Here is an 18,879-nt window from a genome sequence, read left to right as displayed (position 1 = left end):
ACCAAGTGAGTGTGCTGGGACCAGCCAAGCACATCTTGCAAAATTATCCCCATTTCGGCACTTTGGGCTCTTCCAGGGAGGTGCTGGCATGGAAGCAGGGCTGGCCAGCCGCTCAGGAGGGCAGCACGGGGGTTGGCCACCGACGTGCACCCACCCCACGCCCACGAGCTGGCCCTGCCTGGGGGTGGCATTGATTAACTAATTGCTTCTGGACTCGATTAAGGGGATTCGTGGGAACGAAGGGGTTGTAATGCCCTAATCAGCTTTTAAAACCCACAAGGGGCTCGTCGGCCCCTAATTGGCTTGGGGCAGCTTAGGCAGGGCCCCGGGGCACTAATCGCCACCGGGCTCCTTCCCAATAAACCGGGGAGAGGCGGGAGAGCGCGTTGCTCTGGTGGAAGCATATCTGAACGGCCTCTGCTTGCTCTCTGCAGGGCTCCGAGCAGCAACTGGCCCTGGCTTCTCCCAGAATGACTGCGATGGCCCTATGGGTCGAGGGGACAACAGGGACCATGGCAGAAGCCCCAGCTCCTGTGCAGGGGGGGCACCTGCAGCCCTGCAGCCTGCAGAGGAAAGGGCGCAATGGCAGAGAACGGAGCACAGGGAGGGGGGACAGCTCTCTGCCAGAAGCTGTGTTGCCATCACACAAAGCCAGAGCGCAACCAAAGGCGGGAGGGACTCGACTTATTTTTTTCTTAATGCCAAGCAATAAATTAATAAATAAATGTAAAAAAAAAAAAAAAACACAAAACACCCCCAAAAAAGAGGAGAGCCGTCATTGCAAAGTGGGGCGAGCACAGCGGAGAGAGCAGCCGGGGGATGCAGAAGGGGATGCAGAAGGGGATGCAGAAGGCGCCGTGCAACACCTTGCACCGGCGGCTGCACCGGCCGCGCGCGCCCCTCCCGCGCTTCCCCGGGGGCGCGCGCTCCCCCCTCTCCCCTTCGCCGCCGCCCAATCAGAGGGCGCAGCGGCGGCGCGGGGGCGGGGCTCGCGCGGGGGCGTGGTGGCGGCGGCGGCGCAGGGGAGGGGAGGGAGCCCTATAATGGCGGCCGGGCGGAGGCAGCGCGGCGGCGGCGCTGAGGTAACGCGGCGGCCGGCCCGGTCTGAGCCGGCCCGGGAGCGGCGGGGAGCGGGCCCGGGCGGTTGCCCCCGTGCGTCATAGTGGGGGGCGCCGCACGGAGCGGGCCGCGCCGGGCCCAGGCGGGCAGGGACCTCCGGCCCAGGTGTGCGCGGGGGCTGCGCAGGGCCCGGGTACCTGGAGAGGAGGGCAGGGCCCAGCGGGGCGGGCTCCCCCTCGGGCCGCGGGTGCCGGGGTCAGAGCCTGCTCCCGGCCTCCTCCCGAAGCGAGCGGTGCCTCGGTAATTTCCCTGCGGAGCAAGGTCTCCCTCGGTGCAGGTGGGGTCCCGGTGTGACAGCCGCTTGCAGGGCCTCCCTGGAGGAGCAGGGCGGGGGGGGGGGGGGAGGTAATTTGTTTTATTCCATAATTATTGCTGCTAATGGGGCAGCCAGAGAGGGAAAGCGCTTCCCGGGTGAGATGCCGGCTGCAGCTTCCCAGGCCTGCAGGAGGGAGCAGGGGCAGGCCCGGCCTGTTTGCTTGCTCTGCCTGGCCTGTGCCTGTCCCTGCTGCCAGGGCCCTGCTGCTTGGCATGGGCTTCCCGGTCGCTGCCCTGGGGAGCAGGCGGCACTTCTCATCGGCTTAAGCAATAACCCTCGGTGGCATTTCCAGACCGGCCTAGTCCGCTGTGGGGGTGAAGGAAGGCAGGTAGCAGCCCTCACGCTTGGCAGAGTGACAGATCCTCTCTAGTAACAGCACACAGCTAACTGACTCGCAACATGGGGGGACGTTTTCTGCTCATTTTGAACCTGATGTGATAGTGTTTGAGTAATGCAATCTTTTCCTCGGGAGTTATTTGGCTGCTGGTGAGATTACAGATCCTGCTCTTCTCCCCTGTGTGGGAAGGGCTATTGGCCCATCAGATCTTAATGTTCAGGCTGTAATCTTAATCTGTTCCTCATAGTCCTGCTACAGGTGCAGGCTCAATGCACCTTGTGAGCAGAACCTCATGGTAATGCGTTTCTTGGGCACGTCACATTTCAGTTCAAAATGTTCTTGTAAATGTGCATCACAGAACTTTGCTGAAAGGTTAAAATGTCTCTGTAGTATTGCCATGAGACTGATGATACCTTTTTTCTCTCTTTCTTTTTTTCTTTTTTTCTAAAAAAAAAAAGTACCTAAACCAGTGGAAATACTTGAAAGCTTCCTACTAATAACAGGCTGTTTTGATGTGGTCCTTGTTGCCTGGTTTACTGACATAAAGAGAATTACATTTATCACTGGAAATCTTGCAAACATTTTAGTTCTGATATACTAGCTGTGACTTTTTTTTTAATCTTTATTTTTGTCTTTCATTCTGTTTGACCAGTGATAATTGGCTAGCCAAGCTTTTTTTTCCTGTCTATAGTCAGTGTCCCACTTTGTTTGGGTTGTGTGAAGGTGGTGCTGGTGTGTTTTGGTTTGTAATCTTGCAGGGAAGTGTGCAGGGAGGGTCATAAATCTGTAGCAGTGTTTGGTGGCTTGTGTGTGTGTCTTGTACTTATAGAGCCATATCTTAACTTATGTCCTTGCCCTGTTGTGCAAAAGTGAAAGTTAGATGCTGCGTACAAGCTTCTGCAATCAGTTACCCTTTTTAACTTTTTGTAACTGTAGACTCCTCATTCAGAGGAGACTAGGTGAAAAATCGTAGTAACATTAAAAAATAAATTGGAAGCGATCCAAAGCATCCTTTTGTCTTGGTATCAGTAAAAGAATTTCATGATTAAATTATAACAGAAACATTTATTTATGCAGTCACCTCCATAAAAGGCAGTGTTAATTAAATCTGTTACTGCCCAACCACAGGCTTCAACTAGAACCTCTTCTCTGCTATCCCAGGTGTGGATGGAGAGCATGATACCATACTATTATTTCCGCAGATGTTCACAGAAGACACTGAGAGGAAGGAGCAGGAGCATAAGTGATAGTCCTGTCCTGGCACAGTACAAGTCTAGGTTTGAATTGTTGCCACCTTGAAAACTGGGCTGTATTTGAAATCTTAATAGTCCCACCAAAATGATGTAATTTCACTTTTAACTAGTCTGTGGCAACAGGTACAGGTTTACAGAATAGCTTCTGGAATGTTTTAGCGCTCGAATGCAGCGTTGTGTCCAGTGTAACGCTTGGAGGCACTGCCCTGTTAATTGCAGGGTTTTGGTAGGCCTAATAGTGCTTCACCAAGCCATATGGGGGAAAATACAGCCCAGTTCTTGTTCATAAGTTTTAGTTCTGTGGGTTTTTCCCCCTTCCCCAGAACCCTTGATCTTGAAGATGGTGAGTAGCCAGCCTAAGTACGATCTAATACGAGAGGTTGGTCGTGGCAGTTATGGTGTGGTGTACGAAGCAGTCGTCAGGAAGACCTCTGCACGGGTCGCGGTGAAAAAGATTCGGTGCCATGCTCCAGAGAACGTGGAACTAGCTCTGCGTGAGTTCTGGGCACTTAGCAGTATCAAGAGCCAACATCCCAACGTCATTCACCTGGAGGAGTGCATCTTGCAGAAAGATGGTATGGTGCAGAAGATGTCCCATGGCTCCAGTTCCTCCCTGTATTTACAGGTACATGAAGCTGAGGTAATGGGGTGGAAGTAATTAATATGGATGTGTAGCTGGGAGGGAAGGAGGTGGGTAGCTAAGATTTTTTTTTTTAGGTATGCTTAGTTAGGAGAGGGTATTGTTCGTGTTGTTGACACCCAAAAATTATTTTATATCTTTAAAAGAGCATATCTGTTGAACAGTCACCTGTATCTTGTAATTTGAAGCCATGCCACTCTAAAAGGCTCCAGGATTTTTTTAATGCAAATCTGCTTTTTTGATAATTTGAGGAAATACCACAGGTAAAGCACAAGGGAGGGGCAGGCTGTTGTATTACTTGGCAGAAGCCCTGCTGCAGGGTTAATGAGCAGACAGGTACTAATGTCTTGGGACAGAGCTCTGAAGAATTTCTTAATCTTGGATGTCCTTGAAAGAGGAAGTAACTGACTTGATTTAGGAAGCCAACACTTAAAATTCTTTCAGAAATAATAAGCAACTGGTAGCATGCGGTGAGCTGTTTTCTGTTTTGAATAAATAACTATTAATATCTTCAAAGAGAGGTAAAGGTATGATAAATAAGGGAATAAATATCACCCCCCCTATGTAGCTGCTGAAAGTGTCCTTTAAGTCGCCTTTAAGTTTGAAGATGGATATTTTTGAAGAATAAGTAGCTCTGGAAAGACTTTGAAAGATAATCTGATTCATTCCCTTGTCAACAGGCTGCCCCAACTATAAGTCATCCCCTGGCAGAAATTTGTGTCTCTGGTTTTAAAAGTCAGTAGCCGCCTCAATGTTTATTGTGTTATCCCTAGTCAGCTTTTATCATTTCAGTTTTTGTTGTTGTCGTTCTTGCATGTCTAACGTAGAACCTTTTGTTAGTGAACATTCATCTGACAACCCTTCACGGCTGTCCACATCCCCTTGTGCCGAGTGCTGTATGAGCCTGAGAAAGCGGATTCTTGCCTTTGTAAACTCGCTGTAGCTTGGTAGTTGTTACTAACCTGCTTTCATGAAGGGATTAGGGTAAAATAATACTGGCCAGCTCATGTAGGAGAAATTAGTACCTTACCTTCCTAGTTGTTAGTGGATCTGTGAGAGACTGCATCAAACTTGTGGACAGCTGTACAGGGAGGAGCTTAAAAAACACAGTGGAACTGGAAGGTGGGGAATAGCTTCCAGATCACCTGCAGCATTGGTTTTTGATGGCAGCGCCTGTTAATGTGTCGTGTAGATCTTGCCCCTGTCAGGCGCAAGCACTACAAATTGTTTCCCTGCTCCAGAGAGCAGAGAAGAGCAAAGGGCAGAGCTGAGCTGACTCTGAAGAGACTGGGATCACTTTCTAATAGCATGTGCTAAAACAGAGAAAATCAGGTCTCCCTTGGCTTGCTCTCTCCTCTCCCCAGCCTGGGTGATATTACATTAGAGCTGAAGGGGTGCAGTGTGTGAGTAAGCTGGCTGGGGAGGGGGGTGTTAGTGTCTCCTGAAGGGCTTTGGGGCAAATGCTTAGCTGGTGTCAGCTGAACTAAGTCAAGTGAGAGTCCTAAACTAGCCTGGTTTTCTGGTGCTTTGCCACTGTCACAGATGTGGTAGTGCATTTTGTTGTCTTAACACTGAACTGAGATGCAGGTACAGCTTCTGTGAAGCTGCGGGGAGGGAAGAGCTGTGTGTTGGTGCTCACTTGGCAAAGGAGACTCCCTGCTGTCCTGCGATACCTTAATCTCACTGTCACCAACTATAAACCCTAAATACATAGTTTTCTAGTTCTAACATGGATTTACTGGTTTAAGTTGGTCCAGTTTGAGTGCTAGTTGTGCTAGCAATTAAAGATAACTATAAATTGCTAGTAATTTTGCTTGTGGATAGAAAAGGTTGCTTTTTTAAAGCACTTTAAAATGCCTCTCTAAATATTAATAGCTACCTTAATTTTTGAAAGCCTGTAGGAGCTATGTTTGGTTTAGTATACATTGGTTTACTACTAACAGAAATAATTGCAAGACTTACCTTCCAGAGCATGCTAAGAGCCACCTCAGAGGAGCTGAAGAGGCAAATGTGTAGTTGTGTAAACAGGATTAGTAAAACCAATTGCTGGTTTTACTTTGCTTTTTGTATGAAGTAGCTATTAGAACTGGCTGCTTGAGCTACTTGCTGCTTAAATTCTAGAAAGTAGCTAGTGGATCATGAGGGTGGGAAAGGTGTTATGTGCAGCAGCTGTGCTGTGCCTGTAGATGAGCATTCTCCTGAGTTAAGGGATCCTGTGTTAACACTGTGTAACTAGAATTCCTGTGTAAGGAACAGAGAATAGGCTTTAAAAATCTGTTGTGGTGCCGCTTCATCAGCGGAGGACAAATACAACCCCCTGGCACTGTACGGAGTTACTTGTTGAGACTTTGTTTATACATTAAAGTTGTTAGTGAAATGGGTGGGACAGGCTTTGTTGGGGTGGGACGCTGACCAGCTGAAACAGATGGGAGTGCAATGGTTGCTTAGTATCTTTCAAAATACTGTTATCTGGGTCTAGCTCTAGCTTCTGGGCGGGAGCGTGAACTTGATATGCTTTGCACACACAAAAATAAGGAGGCTGTCAAATACATTGTGGTTTTTTTTTTACATCATAAATTTTGCACAGTTTTATTTTCACCAGTTGCAATACCTTGCTCTCTGGATTCTCAAGAGGAAGATCCATACTTCATGCATTTTTCCATCGTGTCTTTATATTCTTGTGATCATCAGGTAGTTACGACACTTCTTTTCCTTGTTGCAGCTTGTAGAGACCTCATTAAAAGGAGAAATAGTCTTTGACCCAAGAAGTGCTTATTACCTCTGGTTTGTAATGGATTTCTGTGATGGAGGAGACATGAATGAGTATCTGTTGTCCCGAAAGCCAAACCGCAAGACCAACACCAGTTTCATGCTTCAGCTCAGCAGCGCACTGGCGTTCCTGCACAAAAATCAGATTATTCATCGTGATCTCAAACCTGACAATATTCTGATATCTCGGAGCAGGATGGATGCTAGTGACTTGGAGCCTACCTTGAAAGTAGCTGATTTTGGGCTGAGTAAAGTATGTTCAGCCTCAGGACAGAATCCGGAAGAACCAGTCAACGTAAATAAGTGTTTTCTATCAACTGCATGTGGGACTGACTTCTATATGGCCCCCGAAGTCTGGGAAGGACACTACACTGCCAAAGCAGACATCTTTGCACTGGGGATTATAATCTGGGCAATGTTGGAAAGAATCACGTTCATAGATACGGAAACAAAGAAGGAACTTCTGGGGAGTTACGTCAAGCAGGGGACAGCAATCGTGCCTGTTGGAGAGGCGCTTCTAGAAAACCCTAAAATGGAACTGCTCATCCCCGTAAAGAAAAAATCCATGAATGCTCGAATGAAACAGCTGATCAAGGAAATGCTGGCTGCCAACCCGCAGGACCGACCCGATGCTTTTGAGCTAGAACTGCGATTAGTCAACATAGCTTTTAAAGATAGCAGCTGGGACACGTGACCTACCGAGTCGTGCGTCTCTCGATAGAGCTCCTTCTCACCTAACTGATGGTGCAGCTTAATGGCAGTAAAAGAAATGAGCCTGAACTCAAACCTGCAGGGTGTAGTTTCTACCGAACGAATCTCTTCTGAGTTCCATAAATGATACGAATGTTGAGTTGGCCGCTGTGTTAATGATGCGTTGATGTGTATAATACCAGGATGTTACATGCAAGTGTAAGCTGTGATGATGTTCGTTTGTGTATGCTGGCAGTGGGGTGTCTTAAGAGCTGAGACTTGATTTCCAGCACTATGTCATGGAGTATTTCGTACATTCCAGTTTCCTATGTCAGTATTAGGAACTCTCATGGAAAAAGAGATTTGCATGCTGGTAGTGCAAATCTTCAGGCTTTGTAAAGTAATTCTGTGTATATATTTATGTATATGAGTGACTGGGAGTGTATGCCACTTTTCTTAAATTATTTGCTATGGGTCTGAATGATTGGGGTCTGCTAGAAAACTAGGTGAAAAAGATAATGAGAAGCATTCCTTCTTCTCCAGGCCTGAATAACTTTATTATTTATTTTTGTTATCTAATGTCAAGATAGGGTCTGAGACTTGACTTTGTAGACAAAAAATGCAATGCAAGGGGATCAGCAGTTTTTAAAGTGCTGACATGGCCAAGCTTAGCACTTACAGCTTAATGAGCTCGTCACTGAGGGAGTCAAATTACAAGTGTATGCAATCAGGTGCTAGCATGTTGGCTAGTTCATTAATTGTTTGATTTTTCGCTTTCTTCTAGTAATCAAATACTTTATTACAGGTAATCCACAGTTTCACATCATGCTCTCTACTCCTGTGTCTATAATCTATAGCACTTTGAGTACTTCAGATAGGAGAGTACAGTGAGCCTAGTTTATGGAAAAGTGGATGGGGGAATCCAGCAGCATAAGAGTGTTATTTTTAAGATTCTTCAAAATATCGTTGCAGCACGGTTTTCCCATTAACTGAATCTAATAACACTGGTCATGGTCTCTTCCTTTCTGGCACTGACTCTGACCTGGTAGCAATGAGGAGATAAAGGGATGACTGTTTGTCTTGTAGAACACACCTATTCTCAAATACGAGGGAAAACTCAGTAACCGGTGTGTGAAAGGTATTTCTGATTTGTGTGGCAACCTTGGCCGATCTTTTTTTAATTTTCTTCCTTTGAAAGAAATAATATTTATTTAAAACCACTGACAGTAGGATGGAAAGCTTTGAAGTAGTTGAAAGGCTGCTTATCCCCAGCTCTTATTCCACAGAAGCAGATTGATATGCTAAGAGAGGTTTCACAAAGGCCACCTGACACTGTATGGCAGACAGAAGCTGCTTTGTAATCATATAACACTTTGTTCTTTTGGGTGCAGGACTGTGACCTTTGTCATCAGTTTGACCTTTTGGAAAGTAAAGTCTTAAAAAATTGCCTTTTAAAGGCAGATATATTAAAGCTGCAACAAAGGCCGGTTTTCTTAATAAAAGCAATTTAATAGTGTTTTTCCCAAATCTTACCTGAAAATTGCCATAAGTATTCCCTTGTGTAACTTGTTTCTCAGGTACTGTTTCCTCTTAGTGCTGTGAGAGCAGTTCGGATCAGTCAGTGTTTATTTGGCCTGAGTGTGAATAAGCAGCACAAACCAGAATTTTTTTGTTCTTCCAAAAGCAAAGGATTCTGATTCTACCAAACTTCTGAGGCTTTACAGACTACAGTTGATTCCTACCCAGTGCTGTGTAGAGCGGGTGGCAGTTACCCGGTCAGCCTTAGTCCTTAATTCTTGTTATTTTGGTTCACTTTATCGTTTGAGGCAAGTTGTCTAAACAGTGATTCTCAGACAAATACACTTTGTCCCAAAACAGTGTTTATTGTTTAGAAAATGGTATAGAAGTAACTTTAAGAAGACAGTGGCCCCGAGTGCAGCAGAGCACCTTCGCTTCAGCGTAGATTGTCAGGGACGGAGGCAACGGCATCGTACTGAGGATACAGCCTGTTGCCTGCGTGGATGTCCCAATGTCGCTCCTTCCCTGCGGAGAGCTGAGTCTATAAAAGAAGACTTGGAGCCTGTCTGTGAGTAACAATAAGGAGAGATCTATTTATTTTTATGTTCCAGAAGTGGAGATCTGTTTTGTTCTCGTATTTTGAGTTCAGTACAATTGAAGCCTCAGCTTGTTGCTGAAAGGAAGAAAACAAACCTCTCGCTGTCTGTGCCAACACTGTTTCACAGTACTTACATTTCAGCATGGTCATTTGATGAGTAAAGTTTTAAGAGGCTATATAATTTTTCCATGTTAAACTTGAGAGCTTTTTAAAAATACACTGCTAACTTCCTCTTCTCTCCTGCCCACCTGAAAGTCAGAATCAACTTATGTTATCTTAAGGTGTGAATCTTCTACAGAATAATACTACTTACCTTCAAGGCGTGTCGCAAATCACCTGATTCTTCTCTGAAATATTTCAAAGGATGAACACCAAATGTGCTGTCTGCCTGCCATGCAGAAACAAGTGCTAGTGAATGACACAGGGAAGTTTTTTGGGTGTGTTTTTTTTGACTCCCAAAGTGTTTCTTTGCACTGATTGCCACTTTAAAGGGTGGGGGTACCTGAAATCCCTCTCATGGTGCTTAGCCTTGCTGTTGGGTGATACTGAGTGTTTCCTTGGTTAACACTGAATGGTAGTCCTCGAGGTCTGTGTTCTGTTTGATTTTTTTGTTGTTGTTGTTGTCCAAGGTCTTTGTTTAAAACCTTTGATAAATCAAATTGTTGTAGCAGCTACAGAGTTATTCACCAGCGTGACACAAAGTCAAGATACTTTTTAGCACTCAAAGATTTTTTTTTTTAAATCTTTCTTTAAAAACTGTAAAATATATTTTATGGAGAATTTATAATGAGGAAAATGATTGTGTAGTTTATTAAGTTCATGACTTTTTGCAATAAAATCTGAATTTCAATGAAGTTTTTGAACTTTTTACAGAGAAATGCTTTCTTCTCAGTCAGCACAATGTCATCTACCTGTCAGCAAAGCTACAGAAGGGTTTATTTGCTGGGCTAGGACAGAAGTAAGCTGTAGTACTTCATCAGTCATACCATAAGTGATCCTAGGCTTGTAAAAGATGCTAGATTGGCTAATAGCTGTGCTGCTCATCCTGTGCGGGTAGCGGCAGTGCCAAGCGTCTACTGATGTGTAACGTGCTGCCGGAGGACTTCACAGAGCGAGGCCAAACTGGATGTGAAAAGAGAGCTGTCTCTTGGACTGGTTGAGGTGAGCCATGTCTGTGTGGACCCTGTGGCTTCTGGCCAGCCCTTTATGAATCAAAACAGTGCTCTTCTGGGTGTGCTTCATTTTCAAAGAGGGGATTAAAGAGTGAAAAAAGCATTCTTGCATCCAGTACATACTTGAAGTTGTTACTACAAGCAGAGTGAGTACCACCCTGGGCTGTAAGGAAACCTCTGGCAGGCTCTGCCTACCCCACTACTGCTACTACTGGATTTTTGAGGCTGCAAATAGATGCTGCCGCTCTCCTGGGCACTGACGCTCCTCCCGCTGAAGCGAGCCTTACCCCTCTAGTTCCTGCATGTGCTGGAGTAGGATTTCACCCAGAAAGCCGCCCATCCTCGTTCTGTGGGTCAGCCCTGTTGCCCCCCCCCGAGCACACCACAAGCCCCTGTGCAGAGGGTGTGCTGTGCTGCGTTTCCTTCCTGCGTCCATGGGCTGATTGCGGCTGGCTTCGTCTGGAGCTGGTGGAGGGAGCAGGCGTGTGCAGGCTGTCGAGGCAGCTCCTGGGGGTGAACAAGGTGTAAATGGCCTTCTGGAGGTTTGTGAGGGATGGTGGCTTGTCGGTCTCGCATGCCCTGAGAACCCTTAGAAATAAAGGTGAGGAAACATCACTACTTGTACATGATACAAAAGTCTAGTAGTCATTTGCATGTTTTAATTAACAGTGCTCTGGAACAAAGGCTTGTGCAGACTGGGAGTGGGAATAGTGCAAACTGGAAATGCTGTAAATTGGTTTGTCTTGCCATTTGTTACCCCCGCAACAAACCCAAGCCCGGTCATCTCCTGTGGGCCGTGCACTTGCATGGTCGCCCGTGGTTTCCTGCATATCCTGGGGCCAGAAATAGGCAGATTCTCCACCTGGCAGAAGCTGTGTGGTTAAATCTGTAAGCCAATGCAGTCGTTGCAAAAGAGAAAGGGATTAAAATTTAGATTATTTTTTATTAAAGGATAAGCACCTTTAATTAAAGGAGAAAGTAAGACCTCTTTGATTAGTTGTAAGAGTGGTGATTTTAAATATAGACATAAGCTAAATTCCTCCCCCACAAAATGAAGAAAACTAAGCCTATGTACTTGAAATATATCTAGTCCATGGTGGGAGGGGGGTGGCAATGTGCAAGGAAATGCCCTGGTGCAGAGATTAGATGCAATTAAGGCTGCATCTCTGCTCAAATAACCCAGCCTCTGCTTTATTCTCCTTGTTCTGCAGAACGCTGAGGCCTCGGGCTCCAGCTTGCCCATCCCATTTCCTCGGGCAAGGCTTGGCTAGGCGATCCCCTCTCGGCAGCGCTGGGCTTGGGAACTCGCCCTGTTTGTATTTTCACTTTGTGTTGGTTTAAACGGAGTTTTCCTTCGTGCCAGCCAATCGCGGCCCCTGCGCAAACTGCAGCGTAATGGCAGATGTTGCTTTGTGGTCGAGATAAAGTCCTGTCTCGGGGAGCCTGCAGTGGCCTGCCCGCCCCTTGGAAGGGTGCCCTCGCTTCAGAGAAACAACTTTTTTTTTTTTTATTTTTTCCCCCTGCGTGGTGGCTGGCTGAGCAGGCACGGTCGCGTGGCCTTTGGACTGCAGGCAGCACAAATGGCTGACTTTTTGCCTTCCTTTTCCCTTTGTTCCACCGATGTCCTGTGAATCCTTCTGTGGCGTGTCCTATCGTTGTTTTTAATCTTTACTGGTGGTCTGCGTGGTGAACGCAAGGAGTTGTCTCATGGAGAATTAGTTAGGAGTATTTAAACACAAACTGTATTTAACGGGCACTGCTGAGCATTGACTGTTTTGTTTCCCTTTTGGTCTGAGGGGCTGGGGAGCAGTTTATGCAAAGTGCCATTTCTATTCTTAAGTGCAATGAAGGAAGAGGGATGTATCTGAAATGCCACAAACTGTCCACAGTGTCTGTGCTGTTTGGGGAGAGGTGGGAGGTGGAAATACAAGACCAAACTGCTGCAGATCTCCGTTCACTAGCTCTGTAAGCATTTTCGGGGAGTCTGAGACCGCACATTCTTATAAATAGAGCAAGCGAAGCACGGAGAAGTCGAGTGACCTGAAGGATGAGCCAAGCACCACCACCGCATCGCTGCGAGAGGAGCTGCGGCCCAGGCTGTGTTCTTGTTAAATCCCTTTGTTCCCGGATGAATGTCCAGATTATTTGGGTGCCCGAAGCAGAAAGCAATTGCATGAGGGCTGCAGTTTGGCAGGAGCAGCCAGGGCCAGCCCAGGGTGTGCAGGGGCCCGGGCTGAGCGCTGGGGCTGAGCTGGCTGGTGGTGGTTGGAGTTGTGGCCGCTCTCTTTGGGGCAGCCCCGTATGCCCAGCTGCCATCCCACGCTCCACCGGGTGAAGCGTGCTAGGCTGGGGTGCTGGAGGACACGGCCGACTTGCTTTGTGTTCCCCTGAAGAGGGCAAAGGGAGAACTGCTGCCAGAATTGCAATTGCTCAGAGGCCTCTTTAATCTCTGGGATATGAGATGAAAACAGATGCAACCTAAAAACCTTTGCAGGTCCCTTGCAGCAGGTGGTGGGTTCAGCCCAGATGCTCGTCGTTGACCCTGGGGAGGCTTCCCTCAATCCTGGCAGCTCCTTCCATCTCTCTCTGCCTTTCCTGTCTGTCCCTGGGGTCCCAGGAGTGACCTGTTTTGCTTCCCAGACAGCCAGCAGAAATCAGCAAGGCCTGTCATCGCCCACCGTGGGTTTTGAAGCCCCCGTTGAGGGGTATGAACATCCACGGGAGCCTCGATGTCTTCTCCTGGGCCTAGCTGCTGTCTAGTTCCTACTTGCACCAACTTGTGGGTGGCTGCCTTAGATTAGGTGGTGGTTTCAGATTTACTCATGCCCATTTGAGCCTGTGGTATTTTTAAACTTGTATAGCAAGCCTTCCACTCCTGCCCTCTCCCGAAGGAAAGTGCCTGCATCCTGAGCTCTCTCTGGCTTGCAGCCACCCAGCTCCCGTGGACCGCTCTCCAGGCGGTGGCATTTGCATGGACCTCAGACCAGAAAGGGTTTTTGTGGGTTGTGAAAGTAAACCAGCAAGTAGAAACAGATATCTGTGTTATCAGGTGCTGCTGTCCTGCCTGCACCTGGTCATGGTGGAGTTAAAGGGATATATTTTTTTTAATTTTTAAAAGAGAAATGCATTTGGAAAGGACATGGCTTCAGTCCTGCCCCTGCCTGCGGGCATGGCAGCCTCTGGCTTCCCCTGCCTTCTCGCCTGGATCCATCGGAGTAGCACTGGGAGCCCTGCGCTGGCTGTACGGCTCTGCTGCTGCTCCTCAAGCCTGATGTGTGGGCTATGAGGTGGGGATGTCGTTACCGGGGCTGAGAGGGCCCTGTCCCCCTTACCACGAGCCGGGAGGGAGGAGGGCTCGCAGGGAACAGGGCTGTTTAATCGGGAGCTAGACCTGCTCTGAAAAATGGTGTCGGAAGGAGGATCTGTGCTCTGGGACTCGTGACCTTTGAGGACTTTCTCAGGCTTTTCTCACCCACTGCAAGGGCTGGAAGTTTCCATACCTGGCCCCAGCTGTGGCTGGGTTTTGCCCGGGGGTTGCTTTGCTTGCCTGGCACCATGCTCGCTTCCCGGTGAGCTGGGAGGGGAGGGAAGCAGAACCCCATCAAAGAGCAGAGAGCGCCTTGCGAGAGCTTGGAGTAACTTTAAATAAAAACAAGGGACTTTGAGCATCCACGTGACTAAGAAAAGCCACCTGGTGCATTCACAAGAGGCTGATTAATTGGGTAAATCTCCTCCTAGAAGCTGAAGTGACAAAACCCCCGTCACCTCCCCAGGGGAAGCAGGAGCTGCCTGTGATGCTGATGCCGGGAAGGGCTCCTCACACCATCCCTTTTTGTATCCTGAAGGGAATCTGCCTTGTCCAAATATAACAGTTCAACAGTCAGTGCCTGGCAGGCGCTCCGAGGAGGAGATGGAGAGGATGGCCGCTCGGTCTGCCTCGTTTCAGGGTAGGAGCATCCCCCGGGAACACCCTGCATCAGCCAGAGAAAGGTGAATCAAAGGCTGCTCTTACTCACTTGTGGCTTTACTGGAACGACTGCTGCGATTCCAGCTTGGAAAATAAAACCTGTCCTAATAAACAGTGATTCACATTGCCTGGAGTTAAAAATAAGATCCTGTCGGCTGGGAACCCAGGCGCTCTCTTCCCGGGGCAGATCCCAGGGCTGCCATGGATTTCTCTGTCACTCGGTCCGCATCCTTTTCCCTGTCTTCCTCTGGAGACGGTCGGGTTTGCTCCGGCGTGGTCACATCCTGCACGCACAGCCCAAGTGCTGCTGGCAGCACAGCAGCCTGCGTTGCTCCTCTCCAGGTTTATTAGAATAGAATAGGTGTTTGTCTCTTCCTCGCTTTCACTGGGATTTTTTCCGGTGCTGGCAGAGCTCGGAGAAGCCCTGGCCGCTCTCATCCTGCTCAGCTTCCATTTTAGCTTCTGTTTTCATCAGCCCAGGAGTCCTGGCTCTGGCCCCTTCCTGGCACCGGTGCCGTCACGCAAGGAGGTGCTGGATGCCGACCCGGCCCAGGTTCCCGGCACTGGCTCCCCAGCAGCGGCACTGCAGGAAGGAACTGGGGTGGGGGCCAGCAGCGCTCAGGGCCGGGTCCCTTCTCATCCAGGGACAGAGCACCCTGGCCTCCGTCCAGCGGAGATGGGGAGGGATGGAGGGAGCTGGCGGGTCCCTAGGGAGCACTGGGGGCTTTTCCAGCCCCGCTCCAAGGGACTGGGAGCTGAACGTAGGGTGCAGCATGTCCTTCCCCCCCTGGCCGCTGCGGTGCCACCTTCGCAGCCCCCCGGGCACATGCTGGGGATGGAGGGGGGCCGGGGGCTGCCCCCCTGGGAGCGCTCGGCCCTCGGGAAGGGGAGAGGGCAGCCGTAAGAATAACCCCTGGGCCGGCTCCAGCCCATTGTGGCTTCCTGCGATTTACAGCCCTTCGCGGGGGGAAGAGGAGGCAGGAACTGGCCTGGCTCGGGGCTGGCTTTGACCCTTTCTCCACCAGCGGAGAAGGTGCCAGAAGGAGCCTTCCTCCCTCCTTCTCCCTCACCGGCCAGGGCAGGATCCTGGGGAAGGGTATCATGGTGGGCTCCTGCTCCTGAGCTGCACCCAGCATGTAGACCCTTCTTCACCCTCCTTCTACACCCAGGTGGATGTAGAAGGAGAAGCTGCCGGAGTAGACATGGTTTCCCTGTCCCGTTCCTGATGCCCGGTGTGCTGGGAGGACAGAGAGACTCAGTCCTGCCTGAGAGCAGGCAGAGATCTCTGCTGCGGATCCCAAAATCCCGGCCAGGCTCCCGTAAGGAGGAGGAGGAGGGAAGAGGAGAGCTGGCAGAGGTGAGCTGGAGCTGCCAGAGAAGGAGAATTAATGCTGGCTGGGCCAGGGCAGGGCTCCGGGGTGTGAAGGCTGCGGCTGGGGCACGGGGGTCATGCTGGGCTCCTGCTGACGGAGCTGGGCTGGCAGGGGTTAACGGGGTGGCTCTTCCTCTTCCTCTCCCTCTGTATGAGACTGTTGCTGGCTCTGGGCTCAGTTTGCTGCTGGCGGCCACAGGGGCAGGAGCTGAGTGAGACCGGAGCATCCCTGCATCCCATCCTTGCATCCCTGCGTGGGCTCAGGTGAGCAAGAGCATCCTCCACCCGCCGAGCCCAGGGTCTGGGCACGGATCCTGGCAGCGGGGCCGGGCCGGGGAGCGTGCAGGCGCGCTGGCACGGGCAGTCGCGTCCTGGGCACGCTGGCTCTGCCAGGGCAAAGCTGGCGGGTGATGGGACCACGTGCTGGGGCCACCTTCCCTTGAACCGCTACGAAAGCTCTGCCCCGCACCGGGGGAGGCTGGGGAGCTCATCCCTTGGGAGCGTAGGACCAGACAAACCGCGTGCCTCAGTTTCCCCATCTGTGCACCAGGGGTGGATGCGGCGTTGGAGCCCATGGGCTGCGTGTGTGGAGGTGCGTGGGCAGAGGGCTCCTGGGCTGTTCGCTCTAGTCAGCCCTGCTCTGCCCGACCCCGTGTCCCTGCTGTCACCTGGGGAGGCTGCGGAGCTGGGTCAGCCGCTGGCGATGGGGCGGCTCTTCACGGCTGTTCGGGCCTCTGCCGCTCAGCGAAACCATCTGCTTTGGGCGTTTACAGCCCCCGGGGCAGGCTCCAGACCCCCTTCCCCTGGCACCCACGTCCACCGCCGGATTCACGGCCCCGGTCCCGCACGGATGCTCGGGTACAGCTGAGAAAGAGCCATCACACCCCAGGGCTAAGAAAAGCCCCTTTGCTCCGTGCCCCCCACGCATCGAGCAGGAGAGGTGCCTTCCCTCCCAGGCAGCCGAGCTCAGCCCGACTGCGGGGCGCACGGCACGGAGACCCCAAACCATCCCCCAGCCCCTGCCATCATGCAGGGGCCTGGCCAGGGCAGCTCGCCAGCTCTCCTGCGCACAGGCTTTGTTCTGCTGTCCCTGCGCTCGGAAAGATAAGGCGGTCAGCTCCGGTATTTTTTCCTGTTGGAAGCTGCTCCTGGGATGCGGGTGAAGCCGGCGGATGCTCGGCGCTTCTCTCTTCCTGCCCGCGGATTGTTCCTGCCTGGGCTGGCAGGGCTCGTGCGTGGGATCGAGAGGACCCCCGGCTCCACTTCACCCCCCGTCTTCTGCCACTGCTGCGTCCTCGGTTCTAACCCCGGCTCTCCTCTCTCCTCCCAGGGCCGAATTCAGGAGCCGAGCGAAGCTTTGGGAGCCTCCCCGCCCATAGCACCGGACACCCCCCCCAGCCACCCAGGGGGGAGCAGAGCGACCGGGGGTGCCGTTTTGGGGCTGGGGGGCGATGGTGCCCCTGGGCAGCCCCCCTCTCGCCATCTGTGCCTCCAGCAACCTGCGCCTCGTGGACCCCGGCCGCGGCTCCCCCCTGGCCTGGCTGAACCGGGGTCCCGAGTGCCCACGGGAGCCGGGGGGCAGTGGGGGTCGGGTGCCCAGCGCTGTGGAGCGGCTGGAGGCCGACAAGGCCAAATACGTCAAATCCCAGCAGGTCATCAACAGCCGGCAGGAGCCGGCGCTGCGGGGCTGCTCACCCCGGCTCTCTCCCCGCAGCCGGCGCCTCCTCGCCCGTCAGCAGTGTAGCGAGTTGTGTCAAGGCTCAGAGCTGGGCCGGGAGGGCCCTCGGAAGCTGCCGTGCCCCCAGTCCCCCGTGTCGCGCCGGACCGGCAGCAGGCGCCTGCTGAGACCCGACTCCCTCATCATCTACCGGCAGAAACGGGACTGCCCGGGGGGGGACAAGGAGAACACCAAGGGCTCCGGGCTGGTGCGACGCCTCTTCCAGGGACCGCTCAGAGACAAGCCCCCCAGCTCCCCCCCAGCCAGGGGGCTGGACGAGGGGCCGCCAGCCTCCCAGAGCCCCGAGACCGCCATGTTGTGGGTGCCTGCAGAGAAGGAGGAGGTGAGGACGCCGGGTGCCAGCAGCAGCGGTGGCAGCGGTGGCATCTTCCCTCTGCCCAGCAGCCCAGTGGCAGAGCCCCCCCGCACCCCCGGCAAGCAGGCGCTGGCTCTGCGCGTCTCCCTGCCGCTCTCGGAGAAGGAGCGGTTCTTCAACTACTGCGGGCTGGACCGGGCGCTGGTGGAGCTGCTGGGGCGGGAGCGGTTCGGGCCGGCGGGCTGGGACAACGCCTCAGCTCGGCTCCCCGGATCCTGCGAGTCGGAGTCTGGGCAGGCCTCGGGGGGCAGCGAGGGGGACGCAGGGCCAGGCGAGGAGGAGTCAGATGTTCGGGTGGGCTCTGCCGTCTCGGTGGTGGAGCGCAACGCCCGTGTCATCAAGTGGCTCTATGGCTGCCAGAGAGCCTGGGCGGCCGCCAAGGAGTCCACTGTCTGAGCGGAGGCAGCCCGGCCGAGGACGGGGACGCCCATGTGTGTCCCACTGGCTGGACGTGGCCCCTCGCTGGATGTGGCCAATGGACTGGTGGCATCCTCGGTCCCAGCACCATGGGGCTGCTGCTGGCCAGGAGGGCCACCAGGTCTTACCCCCTCCAGAGCCACCAGGTCTACCCTGGACCCGGGGCTGAGGGCAGTGGGGGCACCCGAGGGGCAGGCGGGGAAGGGGCTCCCTTGGGTGAGTCTCTCCCTAGCCCCGGGGTCTCGCAGGCTGCTGTCCCCCCACTGCGGCCCCTCTTCTCCATTCTCCCTGTCTCCAGCCCAGCGTGGCGGGACGGGGCTGCAGCTCCCTCGGCGACTCGTGTCCTGCACCGGCTGCAGGCTGGGGGGGGTGGGCAGCGCCTGAGCCCCCCGCCACGGGCAGCACCTGCTTGCAGCTCCCTCCTCCCTGAAAAGAGGGGTGCTGGGGCCAGAGCAGTGCTCAATAAACCTGTTATTTTTTTTTTCTAGCCTGGCGGCGTGTGTGGTTTGTGTGGGCAGAGCCCAGGGCTGCCGGGGATGCTTCGGGGCTGGGGGAAGCAGCCCCCCTTCCCCATCCCCGCCGTGGGGGCCGTGGGGGCAACAGGACTGCCAGGCTGGG

At 52.3% G+C, this 18,879-nt stretch overlaps 1 protein-coding gene across 5 annotated transcripts; it reads left to right on the top strand.

The window, feature by feature from the left end:
• Positions 1-1,017: 1,017 nt before the first annotated feature.
• Positions 1,018-18,726, top strand: LOC140661992 (serine/threonine-protein kinase PDIK1L). Of its 5 annotated transcripts, none has more exons than XM_072884946.1 (3): positions 1,018-1,082; positions 3,349-3,650; positions 6,388-10,090. In XM_072884946.1, exons 2-3 carry the CDS (start codon positions 3,366-3,368, stop codon positions 7,126-7,128), a joined length of 1,026 nt encoding a protein of 341 aa, XP_072741047.1. In that variant the 5' UTR covers positions 1,018-1,082; positions 3,349-3,365; the 3' UTR covers positions 7,129-10,090. The 5 variants fall into 5 exon arrangements, with proteins under 5 accessions (XP_072741047.1, XP_072741046.1, XP_072741045.1 ...); XM_072884945.1 differs by lacking the exons at positions 3,349-3,650; positions 6,388-10,090 and adding exons at positions 14,151-16,015; positions 17,082-18,726 and having other exon boundaries at positions 1,020-1,082; XM_072884947.1 differs by having other exon boundaries at positions 1,047-1,082; positions 2,231-3,650.
• Positions 18,727-18,879: the final 153 nt, after the last annotated feature.

The sequence above is a fragment of the Ciconia boyciana genome, chromosome 21 (genome assembly GCF_034638445.1).
Source record: "Ciconia boyciana chromosome 21, ASM3463844v1, whole genome shotgun sequence".
In the NCBI taxonomy this organism is placed as follows: Eukaryota; Metazoa; Chordata; class Aves; order Ciconiiformes; family Ciconiidae; genus Ciconia; species Ciconia boyciana.
The sequence above is the reverse complement of the archived record's forward strand: the minus strand, read 5'-3'. Positions and strand labels throughout refer to the sequence as shown.